A 12,558-nucleotide genomic window follows, 5' to 3' on the forward strand; every position below is an offset into this window, starting at 1 on the left:
ACTGCGGAAGGCGGAAGTCAAATTTCACCTCGTGTGCAGTGTTCGCATGTGTGTGACAAATAAAGGGGAATGTCTCCCCCCGATTCTTCTTCTATGTGCACTAATTCACCCCCATGCCATCACAGATGCTGATCAGGCTCGTCTGATCACAGGACAGTTTTCAACTTTGCCTCAGTCCATCTTAAATGAGCTCAGGACTGGAGAAGGCAGGGGCATGGTAATGGGAATTCTTATTATTCGTCTTCTCTTTTACTCAATCATAAGCATTCACTGTCTTAAAGCCAAATGAATAACCATGTCATATGAATAGGTGCGTGCGTGTGTCATAATCTGCTGACCGTGACACCACCTATGTTATTATCTACTGATTAAAAGAACATTTTGTCCTGATTGTACAACACATTAATGACGTGCCTATTGTGCTGACATTGTTCTGATGGTAGAACAAGGTCATCCTGAGTCCGTCTGCAGGGTCAGAATAAACTCTCAGAAAGACAACAAACGACTTTGTGCTTTTTAGTACAAAATTGCCAGAACAGGCGCTCATGGATCTGGTTTATATACATTTTCCTCTTTGCATGGTAGAGTTTCAACTTGCATTTGTGGCTGCAGTGATGAACTGTGTTCACAGACAATGGTTTCTGGAAGTGTTCTTGAGCCCATGCAGTGATGTCCACTACAGAACCGTGTCTGTTTTCGGTGCAGTGCCAAAGATCACAGTCATCTAGTATTTGTTTTTGGCCTTGTCCCTTGTGTACAGAGATTTATTCAGATTCTCAGAATCTTTTAACATTGATATTTCAAATCTGTTGTGGCACAACTGGTGTAACTAAGAAATGCAGTACTAAAATTCTGTAATATGTTAAGATTAGGCATTGGCAGGGAAGATTTTATACTATCACTGTTAATGATAATACTTATCAACCCAGTCCTTCTTGATAATCTTGTATTGATTTTTTATTTGATTACTGTGAAAAGAACAAAATAAGAAAATAATTTACATTAATGTGCATTTTAAAAATTCAAAATACAGCAAGAGCGAGTCATTATATAACTGTGCCAGTTTCAAATTAACAAAAGGTGCCAGTGTCAGCTACAATGCATGTGGTATTATCACATGTAACATGTCAAAGTATTATGAGCAGATGATGATGGAGAGAATAAAAAAGCATACTGACAACAGCAGAAAAAAAAAAGTGTTTCTTCACAGAGAACGAATGGTTTTGATCCCTCTTTCTCTACAGCAGTTGGCTTTATGTGAGCCAGGCTTCAGTGTCCAAAGTGAAAAAATGTATTTAATTGATTTCTGAACCAGGGGTAGAAAAAGGCATAGATCACAGGGTTTAGACAGGAGTTTAAATACAACAACCAAATTTCACTGATTGCAGATGAAAGCCCTACCCTGTTGCTCTCAGCTGCAACAGTGAAACAATAATATGGACATGAGCATAGAAGAAACACAACTACAACAACACCAAGATTCCTAGCTGCTTTTAACTCAGATTTCTTAGCACGTGGTCTCTTTGAATGCTGGAGTGTGACAGGTGCGTTTTGGGAACACATGGCACGAGCCTGAGACACAGCCACCACAAATACCTTCATATACAGAACTATGATGACAATAATGGGGCCAGAAAATGTCACAACAAAGTCAAAAACTCCATCAATATAATTGATTACAACTACACACTCTCCATAACATGAATTATATCTGTCTGGTTGTTTTAAGAAATCTCTCAGTAACCAGCTACTGTGAAAAGCAGAAAATATCCAACACAGACAAATACAGAGTTTAACTCTTTTCAGAGTGACTTTGGTGGAATATAACATGGGATCACAAATAGCTACATAGCGGTCAACTGATATAAGCAGCATGTTTCCTACTGAAACATTGACAACAATGATACCCAAAAAGTAATTTACAGCACATATAAAGTCACCCAGGACCCAACAACCTCGGAAGAGAAGAATTTCAACTGGCATCTGTAGGAAACCCACAAGGAAGTCTGCAACAGCCAGAGAAAGGAGGAGTAGGTTGGTGGTGGTCTGGAGCTGCCTGAAATGGAAAAATATTAACAACGAGCACATTGTTATATGCAGTAAGTCTAGAAATATATATGTAAAGCACAGTATTGCAGATTTAAAGCATTACTAATAATGATTTCAACAACACCTTTGCCTAGCTCAAAAGCAGCATCATAGTTACCATTAGCTGTTAAAGTAACCTTGATACATGCAGAAGTATGAATCATATGCCATCTAGAAGATAAAAAAAGCTGAAACTGCTGTCAAAATGTATAAATGTTTTCATCAGAGACTTATACAACATTATGTTGCCTAGCTCAAAGCCATTTCTTGATGCATCCAACTGTAACTAAAAAAGACATTCTGTAGACCATGAAGAAGAGTTTATCTCTGCCTGAAGTGGGAGAGAGAGATGATAACCAGCAGGTTAAGAACCACAGTGAGCACAGTGATGCAGGCCAGAAGACTGTAAATGAGCATGGCCTCCAAGTGAGGGCGGAAAATCTTCTTGCAGGAGGCATTGATGTGGGGAAAGCAGAGTTCAGCTTCTTCAAGGGCTTTCATAATCAGAGAGAACGAAGAGAGGCTGCTGAGTTTTGGCAGCTTCCTGATCAGTACTCTGTCTTACATCTGATTTATCTGTATCGCCCCCCCCCCACCCCCCTCTCCCATATGCAAATTCTACCTATTCAGAAGGCCAACGACAAGTACATCATACTCTCGGTATTTCTGAATGCAGTCAGGCACAGTAAAATATAAATCCTTAAAAAGCAGACAAAGAAACAAAGTGACCACATGCTCCTTTGTGGGCCCTTGGTACAGTCATGTGATGGTGTGTTGGAAACACACGATTGCACTCCAGACTATGTTGACACAAAATAAATTGAACAAAAAAGACTAAACATTAAGTATGTTCACCTCCTTGAACCGCCACCTTATCGTGGTGGAGGAGTTTGAGTACCCGAATGATCCTATAGGCTATGTTGTCCGGGGCTTAATGCCCCTGGTAGGGTCTCCCAAGGCAAACAGGTTCTAGGTGACGGGTCAGACTAAGAGCGGTTCACAAGCCCTCATGGATAGTAAAAAAACGAGGATGTTCACGTCGCCCGGATTGGCGTCACCGGGGCCCCACCCTGGAGCCAGGCCTGGGGTTGGGGCTCGCAGGCGAGCGCCTGGTGGCCGGGTCTTTGCCCACGGGACCCAGCCGGGCTCAGCCCGAAGGAGCGACGTGGGCCCGCCTTCCCGTAGGCCCACCACCTGCAGGAAGGACCAGAAGGGGCCGGTGCTTTGCGTTTTGGGTGGCAGTCGTGGGCGGGGGCCCCGACAACCCAAACCCTGGACAATGACTCTGGCTATGGGGACATGGAATGTCACCTCGCTGGGGGGGAAGGAGCCGGAGCTAGTGCGGGAGGTTGAGCGGTACCGACTAGAGATAGTCGGACTCACCTCCACGCACAGTTCGGGCTCTGGAACCCAACTCATTGAGAGAGGCTGGACTCTCTTCTACTCTGGAGTTGCCCGCGGTGAGAGGCGGCGAGCTGGTGTGGGCTTGCTTATAGCCCCCCAGCTCAGCCGTCATGTGTTGGAGTTCTCCCCGCTGAGCGAGAGGGTCGCTTCTCTGCGCCTTTGGGTCGGGGACAGGTCTCTCACTGTTGTTTCGCCTATGGGCCAAACGGCAGTGCAGAGTACCCGGCCTTCTTGGAGTCCCTGGGAGGGGTACTGGAAAGTGCTCCAACCGGGGACTCCATCGTTCTGCTGGGGGACTTCAATGCCCACGTGGGTAGCGACAGTGATACCTGGAGGGGCGTGATTGGGAGGAACGGCCTCCCCGATCTGAACCCGAGTGGTGTTCTGTTGTTGGACTTCTGTGCTAGTCATAGTTTGTCAATAACGAACACCATGTTCAAGCATAAGGGTGTCCATCAGTGCACGTGGCACCAGGACACCCTAGGTCGGAGGTCAATGATCGACTTTGTAGTCGTATCATCTGACCTTCGGCGGTATGTCTTGGACACTCAGGTGAAGAGAGGGGCTGGGCTGTCAACTGATCACCACCTGGTGGTGAGTTGGATCCGCTGGCAGGGGAGGAAGCGGGACAGACTTGGCAGACCCAAACGTACTGTGAGGGTCTGTTGGGAACGTCTGGCGGAACCCGCTGTCAGGGAGGTCTTCAACTCCCACCTCCGGGAGAGCTTCGACCAGATTCCGAGGGAGGTTGGAGACATCGAGTCTGAATGGACCATGTTCTCCACTTCCATTGTTGATGCAGCCGTCCATAGCGGTGGCCGTAAAGTCGCCGGTGCCTGTCGTGGCGGCAATCCCCGAACCCGGTGGTGGACACCGGAAGTAAGGGATACCGTCAAGCTGAAGATTGCTGCTGACCTCGACTGGGGATATTGATATTGGAAGGAATACTTCGAGGATCTCCTCAATCCCACTGTCATGTCTGGGGACTTGGAGGTCGATTCGTCCATCACCCGGGCTGAAGTCACTGAGGTAGTCTGCAAGCTCCTCGGTGGCAAAGCATCACTGGATGTTGCAGGGCTGTCCTGGTTGACACGCCTCTGCAACATCGCGTGGCAGTCGGGGATGGTGCCTTTGGACTGGCAGACTGGGGTGGTGGTCCCTCTGTTTAAAAAGGGGGACCAGAGGGTGTGTTCCAACTATCGGGGGATCACACTCCTCAGCCTCCCTGGGAAAGTCTATTCCAGGGTACTGGAGAGGAGAATCCGGCCGATAGTCGAACCTCGGATTCAGGAGGAACAATGCGGTTTTCGTCCCGGCCGTGGAACACTGGACCAGCTCTATACCCTCCACAGGGTGCTTGAGGGTTCATGGGAGTTTGCCCAACCAGTCCACATGTGTTTTGTGGACTTGGAGAAGGCATTCGACCGTGTCCCTCGCGTCATTCTGTGGGAGGTGCTCCGGGAGTATGGGGTTGGAGGCCCTCTGCTGAGGGCTGTGCAGTCCCTGTACAACCGGAGCAGGAGCTTGGTCCGCATTGCCGGCAGTAAGTCGGACCTGTTCCCGGTGCATGTTGGACTCCGCCAGGGCTGCCCTTTGTCACCGGTTCTGTTCATTATTTTTATGGACAGAATTTCTAGGCGCAGCCAGGGACCGGAGGGGGTTCGGTTCGGGAGCCGGCAGATTTCGTCTCTGCTTTTTGCGGATGATGTTGTCTTGTTGGCTCCATCGAGCCAGGACCTTCAGTGTGCACTAGGACGGTTCGCAGCCGAGTGTGAAGCAGCTGGGATGAGAGTCAGCACCTCCAAGTCCGAGGCCATGGTTCTCGACCGGAAAAAGGTGGCTTGCTCCCTCCGGGTTGGGGGAGAGATCCTGCCTCAAGTGGAGGAGTTTAAGTATCTTGGGATCTTGTTCACGAGTGAGGGAAGAATGGAGTGTGAGATTGACAGGCGGATCGGTGCAGCGGCAGCAGTAATGCGTTCGCTGTTTCGGTCCGTCGTGGTGAAGAAGGAGCTGAGCCGAAAGGCGAAGCTCTCGATTTACCGGTCAATCTACGTTCCTACCCTCACCTATGGTCATGAACTTTGGGTTATGACCGAAAGAACGAGGTCCCGGATACAAGCGGCTGAAATGAGTTTCCTCCGCAGGGTGGCGGGGCACTCCCTTAGAGATAGGATGAGGAGCTCTGTCACCCGGGAGGAGCTCAGAGTAGAGTCGCTGCTCCTCCACATCGAGAGGAGTCAGCTGAGGTGGCTCGGGCATCTGTACCGGATGCTCCCTGGACGCCTCCCTAGGGAGGTGTTCCAGGCATGCCCCACCGGGAGGAGGCCCCGGGGAAGACCCAGGACACGCTGGAGTGACTATGTCGCTCGGCTGGCCTGGGAACGCCTCGGGGTCCCCCCGGATGAGCTGGAGGAAGTGTCCGGGGAGAGGGAAGTTTGGGCGTCCCTGCTCAGACTGCTGCCCCCGCGACCCGGCCCTGGATAAGCGGGTGGAAATGGATGGATGGATGGACCTTCAAAATAAAGGCTACTTTTTAACTAGCAGCCACATCAATTGACTTTCCCGCAGCACATGAATGCATCACAGTACAACTTGACATGTCACTACACTTTACTTAGAATTACTAAGCAGAGCCAAGTTCATTATCTATCCAGCAATATAATTTCATAGTCAGCCCACTAATGCCAGTAAACCTTGTGTCCTTTGGTGATCAATCAACAGGTTTTACAAAGCATAAATTAGCTTTGGGGAAGGAATTAGCTTTGGGTCAGATAAAAAGAAGAAAAACTATAAATGGTTGAATTTAAGTTAACTTTTTGAATTCAAGTCACCTTCTACTTTCATCCAGTTTAGATGAAACAATGGCAACTTCTATATGATGACTGCCTCCACGATTGTGTCCCCATGGAAACTGCCCTTATGTGGGTCAAATACCGACAGAGGCAGCTAGCAAAAATCACATCATGGAAATGCCACTTGTAGTGGGTCTAATACAACATTGATGAATGATAACGCTCATGAAAACTTCCTCGTGTCACTAGCAGATGCCACAAACAGTGACAGTAACTGTGGTAGGCTGTTGGCATGTCCTCTGCTGTGATGGAAGCTGCAAGTTACAGAGGGAAGTGCCACGGCTAGCTGCCACTGCCACTATTTGACCCATGTGAGGCCAATATAACAAAGTCATTTGTCAACTGCAATACCTTGTATGTGGTCTACAGACTTGAATGTCCATGTAGTTCAGGGTTCTAAATTAACTTTTTTGATCACCAGCCAATGTGGCTGGTGACCTTCTAAAGTTACCAGCCAATCAGAATTTCCACTAGCCAAATTTTTTCCCGGTGAAAATAAGAGATTATGAGTGCCACTGAATACATTTGATCATTTTATTTACATTGTTGGCATGAAAAATGCACAGAAAGTACAACACATGAAACAAAATATACACAGAAAGTGCAAACATTTAATTTATACAAACAAAAAATGCTGTCAGATTAATTATTTTATAGAAGACATTTTTCCAGTAAGTATTTAGTATCATTACATTCCTAATAAAATGTATTTTTCCTTTCAACTTAAAGTGTTTCTGCTTTCCTTCTTTAATAAGAAATATATATAAGTAACAGCCATGACTTAAACACTTGCAAAAAATTGCATTGGTAATAAATTGAATTATGTATGTACAACTAGAAAACACAAATAGTGCAGCAGTCAGTACTGCAGACTCCTTAGGCTCTCCTGATGACTTCGGGCACTCTCATGGTCCTTTACTGCCTCGACTTTAAAAGTATTAGTCCCCACCACAAAATTATTCGTCTTGTTTTTTTCTTTCATGTACATGCGGCAGTCCTTACAAAACATGACGGCATTTTCGTGATCAAACACAAGCCATTCACGACCTGTCAGCCATTTAGCGTTAAACTTTCTTTTCTTCGTTTCGCACGCTTTATCGACATTCTCATCCCCTGCCTCCTTCCTCTTCTCGCCCCCAGACATCTGTCCCAACCACGCATTTAGTTTAACTTTACTTTTTACTTTTAGCTAGCTCAGTCTCCTTTTTTACAGTTCATATGCCGCCGTTCATTCTTCTTCTTCTTCTTTGTGTTTGCGTTTCCGTGGTTTCTCGCGCCGGTTGCACTACAGACTGTAGTGTGCCTGCGCACAGCCAATGGGCGTCTTGTACGTCATCACGTAGCATTACGACAGTGTTCATGGGAAATGTAGGACGGACTGTCAGGGGGACAAATGACCGAGAAGTGTAGAGCGGCTCTGACTGACATGATTGCCTAATGCATTACCGGCCAAATTGGCTAGTAAGTTTTTATTTACACCCGCCAATATGAATTTTAACCCGCATTTGGCGGGTTGGCGGGTGTTAATTTAGAACCCTGATGTAGTTGTTGTTATATTGGATGAATCGCAAACTGAATCAGGACTGACCATAAACATGCTATAGGAAATGGCAACCCCCAACACCCCATGGCTCCAAATTATTAAGAGGCTGACCATGGCGTTTTACTGTATAGAAAACTCAAAACTCAATGGACAGATTAAAAAGGCTCTTACAAAGAGAGTTGTTTTGGATATGCACACTGAAAGCTTTGCAATACCCAGGTTTGAATGGGGAACTTGATTTCTCTCCTTTTCTGATTTAGAAATCATGATTTGCTGCTTTGCCTTTGTGTACTAAAGATTAGGATGCTGTGTATTTCTTGCTTCTGCGTCCTCTCCACACTGACACAAGGTCAGTGGCAAAAAACCTGTTTTCCAGTTTTTCAGTCATGATGCAAGGGGACGAATCGTAATTCAGTGTCACGAACAAGGGAGTGATTTCGGACATTGTCATTTAATAGGGTGAATAATGAAGTTGTGCCTCCATCCACTGACTAAGTTCAGCCGTTTCATTCATTCTTCACCATCAGTAGCTCATTCATATATCAGCTGTGCACAAGTATCCATGTGTCTATTATGCTGGGGGTTTACATCTCTCATCAGACACCTTATATACTTCTTGAGCACCCTTTCAAAGAGTCAGATTTGGTTATACAATTAGTTTGTCCACCAAATGACGCTGTAAAAGTGATCCTACATATTGGATAATTCTTTCATGTTTGCTATTCGCGCCTTTTGTGCTCCTTTACTCGTGCTATTTTTCCCAATTTCTACTCCAGTTGATTCCTGTTTTGGCTCCTGCAGCCATCATATTTTTCATATAATATTATTGATTCCAAACAACAGACATTCAGCATTTCAGCTTCCCTCAGTGCTTCCTGTCACTGATCAGTAATGGACTTGGTTCTCTGGTAACTACCAATTGGACTATGTTCTTGAAGTTGCCAGACAACAGAGATTATATTTAACCAAAACAGTTTATAGCCAAAATGTCATTATTGTATTATAAGCATATATTATTTTATTTATATCTTTATGATTTGAAAAATATGGTACTGTTTTTTTTTTTTTGAAGAACTGTCATTTCGACAAAGATAAACTAGGCCTTTTTTTTTTTTTTTTTGGTTTTATTAAGATTGTATTTTTGGCTTTATTTATAGAAAGGAGAGTGACAGAGAGGAAAGACAGGACAACATGCAGCAAAGGGCCAGAGGTCAGAACCAAAGCCAGGATGCTGCAGTAAGGACATAGCCTTAATACATGGGGCACACGCTCTACCAGGTGAGCTACCCTGGCACCCCAGGCTTCTGTTTTTAAGCAGAAAATACTCATGAACATTTCATTTCTTTGGACTGAATGTGTGAAACTAATACCAACAATAGGTTTAATATTACTGTATGTTTCTGGCTACTATAACATCATTATTACAAATGACATACAAATAAAATAATCCTTTTTGATCTCAGATTGAAGATTCAGTTTACATATGATTACATGTCTCAGCGATTATTATCAAAGTATATTAAGATACTGTACATGACCTGTTGAGTCTCCTCAATAAACTTCAGTGTGTATATCTGGATGTCCATGATGAAAGTTGAGCAGAATGTTTAATACAGACCAAGATTAATCAAGGTTTTAATGTGTATACACATGGAGTATACATCATGCAATGAAAGAGCAAGATGTCATAAAGTATTTCTCCTTTCATAAAGAACATCTCAGCTTATAGACAAAGTGTAAATACCCCTGCATGTCAGTATAGCATTTTAGCATCACAGGATCCAGACTTCAATATCCGAAGTGTCAGGATGAGTCTTATAGATTCTCTGAACCAGGGGTAGAAAAAGACATAGATGACAGGGTTCAAACAGGAATTAAAATGAGCCAGCCAGATCTCAAAAGCTGCAGATGAAGCATCAATGGACGTGTCTTCACCTGCCAGTGTCGGGTAATAGTATGGACAGAAACAAAACAAAAACACAACTACAACAATACCAAGTGTCCTGGCTGCTTTCATCTCCATTCTCTTCACAGTTACTGCCCCTGAACGTTGGCCTGTTACAGCTGCGATATGAGACCGCATGGCACGAGCCTGAGACACAGCCACCACAAATACTCTCATATACAGAATTATGATGATGGAAATGGGTATGATAAAGTTGAAAACAAGGTCAATGACTCCTGCAATGTAACTGATTACAACCACACACTCTCCAAAACAGGAGTTAGACCTACCTGGTTGTTCCAGGTGATCATTTAAAAGAAGAATCCTAAAGAAAACAGAACAAACCCAACACAAACAAACACAGATTTGTGCTCTTCTCTTCGTGACTTTGGTGGAGTAATGCAGAGGGTCACAAACAGCTATATAGCGGTCAACTGATATGAGCACCATGTTGGCTACTGAGGCAGAGGTAATAATGTAGTCTACAACATAATACAGAGTGCACAGAATGTCACCAAGAAACCAGCAAGCCTCTATGTAGATGATTTCAACTGGCATCAGCAGGAGGCCCACGAGGAGGTCTGAGACAGCCAGAGAGAGGAGTAGGAGGTTAGTGGGGGTATGGAGCTGCCTGGAGAAGGAGAATGCCATCACTATACATATTGAAATCATATGGCCATAACAAATAACTTCATTAGTTTCTTTACATCAAGTAATGCAGCAGTGTGTCTAAATTCAAGAGGGAAATGGCAATGAAAAATTGTTTACACTGTAAATCGTTAAGTGTACAAACTTATATAATAGAACAAAACAATGTCATCAGTCATATAAACAACATTTGAGATTATTATAACTGCCTGAAGTGGGAGATGGAGATGATGACCAGCAGATTAAGAGCCACAGTGAACAGAGAGATAGTGGAAAGCAGGACATAAATCAGCATGGCTTCAGTGTAAGGCTTTGTAGGTTTCTTGCAGGAGGCATTCAGCTGTGGAAAGCAGAGCTCAACTCCTTCCATGGTCTCCATCATCAGAGAGGAGAAGCTGCAGAGCTCTGGCAGTTTTCTGGCAAGAACTCTCTGTCACATGGCTCTTTTATCACTCTCCACACTCTTTGCTCCCTCCACACTACAGCTCATGTTTTCTCACATCTCATCTACTGAGGTCCCTCCTCCCTCTGTCTTTACGTCATACTTTTATTGTATACTCAATCTCTTTTTGAGTTTTCTTTGTCTCTCTGTCTCTTTGCATCCTAAACCACTTTTTTTTATAATAATAATAATATTCTGACAATGTTATGAAATGTTGCAACAGTTTCAGCAGTCAAAAAAAAGCACATTTATTTATGTATTTTTTTGGGGGGGGGGGGGGGCAGCCCCCCACTTTGACAGCTGGCGGCAAAGTGTCCCACTTCTTTTTCTCGCCTGCATGTGAGTATGAATGCGCTTGCAGGTCTCCTTGCGTTGCTGCTGGGATGAATGGCTTCCTCAACCATGGAGCCATGTTAGACTGGGTATGGCTGGAGCTGGTAGGCTGGGTAACTTGATTGCACCTGTGACAGGCTGCACCACTACATGGGCAAAGGTGTGTTTGAGGTATATGGGTCACTGATGGCGGTCTTCTGCTTCTCCTACTTTCCTTTTCACTATTTATGCATTATGGCCATGGCAGATCCAAAGAGGCCTTTGGGATTGATCATCCAGAATGTCACACTTCTCTTTGCCTGACAGATCTGAGAGGTGATGCCATCTTGCTTTTTCTTATGACACTCAGAATTCACCCTGCCACATGGACAGAGCACCTGGTGAGGTGCAGGCATTTATCTGTGATGACACAGGGCTGATCTCGTCTCCCAATAGGTGTGTTTCCATCCACCAGTTTTTATGTGTGTTTTCAAATTGAACGTATAAAAACCTGAGGAAAAAACAAGTTTTCACACTTGGCTGACAAACAAAAACTTGAATGTTGCTGATGAAAATGTTGTATCTGTGTGGAGTGATGAGAGTGTAACGCTCCTCACATTAATACACTAAATAAACATAAATGTCATATTGCTAACATGTTTCTATGTTGTTTTTCACCATTTTGGGTTTGACTGATGCTCATTTCATTCCATCATCTTGTTTCACCCACTTCCTCTGCAATGGTATAATCACACCTGACTGGGGAATTGCCACCACCTACTCCTCATCTTGATTGAATCAACTTCTAATACTCACATAGCAGTAATAAATGGAAATGTTTATGTAAATGTAATTCGTTCTAACTCGTTCGTTGTCATTTGTTCGTTTCTTTTACTGAACTTCTCAAAATTTGGTTAAAATGTATTTATTATGATCATATCAGCACTAATTACGTCTACATTCAGCTGCAGCGTGGAATCACATGAGCCTGAGACACAGCCATCACAAATACTCTATCAACTGTTCATTGCAGTGTTCACGCAGCCGAGCATCCACTCAAAAAGCTAGGGAAACAAGAGCACCGAAATTAGCAGGTTCACCCCGAATGGCAATTTCATCCTTCAATTGTTCATGTATCCCAGAAATTCCCCTGGAGAGCATTATCATTCCATCTTGTGGTGGCAGCCAGACTGCAGGACTCAATGGAGTTATTGACTGCACTCTGTAATCCCTGCAACGGTTTTGCTAAATCTCCACCATGATTCGGGTGATCAAAAACTGGACCTGGGAGATAAACTGATTATGAAGTAACATACTTGCATGA

At 44.5% G+C, this 12,558-nt stretch overlaps 1 protein-coding gene and 1 pseudogene across 1 annotated transcript; both read right to left on the reverse strand.

Annotated features, from left to right (window-relative positions):
* Positions 1 to 1,204: 1,204 nt before the first annotated feature.
* LOC143330842 (trace amine-associated receptor 13c-like) lies at positions 1,205 to 2,589 on the reverse strand (annotated as a pseudogene).
* Positions 2,590 to 9,640: 7,051 nt separating this feature from the next.
* On the reverse strand, positions 9,641 to 10,859 carry LOC143330843 (trace amine-associated receptor 13c-like). Its single transcript, XM_076747602.1, has 2 exons — positions 10,690 to 10,859; positions 9,641 to 10,463 (listed from the first exon to the last, which is right to left on the reverse strand). The coding sequence occupies exons 1-2, from the start codon at positions 10,857 to 10,859 to the stop codon at positions 9,641 to 9,643; spliced, it is 993 nt and encodes a 330-aa protein (XP_076603717.1).
* Between the last annotated feature and the right edge of the window lie 1,699 nt (positions 10,860 to 12,558).

This window comes from Chaetodon auriga, chromosome 13, assembly GCF_051107435.1.
Source record: "Chaetodon auriga isolate fChaAug3 chromosome 13, fChaAug3.hap1, whole genome shotgun sequence".
Classification (NCBI taxonomy): Eukaryota; Metazoa; Chordata; class Actinopteri; order Chaetodontiformes; family Chaetodontidae; genus Chaetodon; species Chaetodon auriga.

Excerpts from the sequence above, each read along its gene's own strand:
- LOC143330843 (XM_076747602.1), bottom strand. The coding sequence starts at position 10,859 with ATGGAGACCATGGAAGGAGTTGAGCTCTGCTTTCCACAGCTGAATGCC. Across the intron at positions 10,464-10,689 it reads ATCTCCATCTCCCACTTCAG|GCAGCTCCATACCCCCACTA; the intron begins GCAGTTATAATA and ends CTCCTTCTCCAG.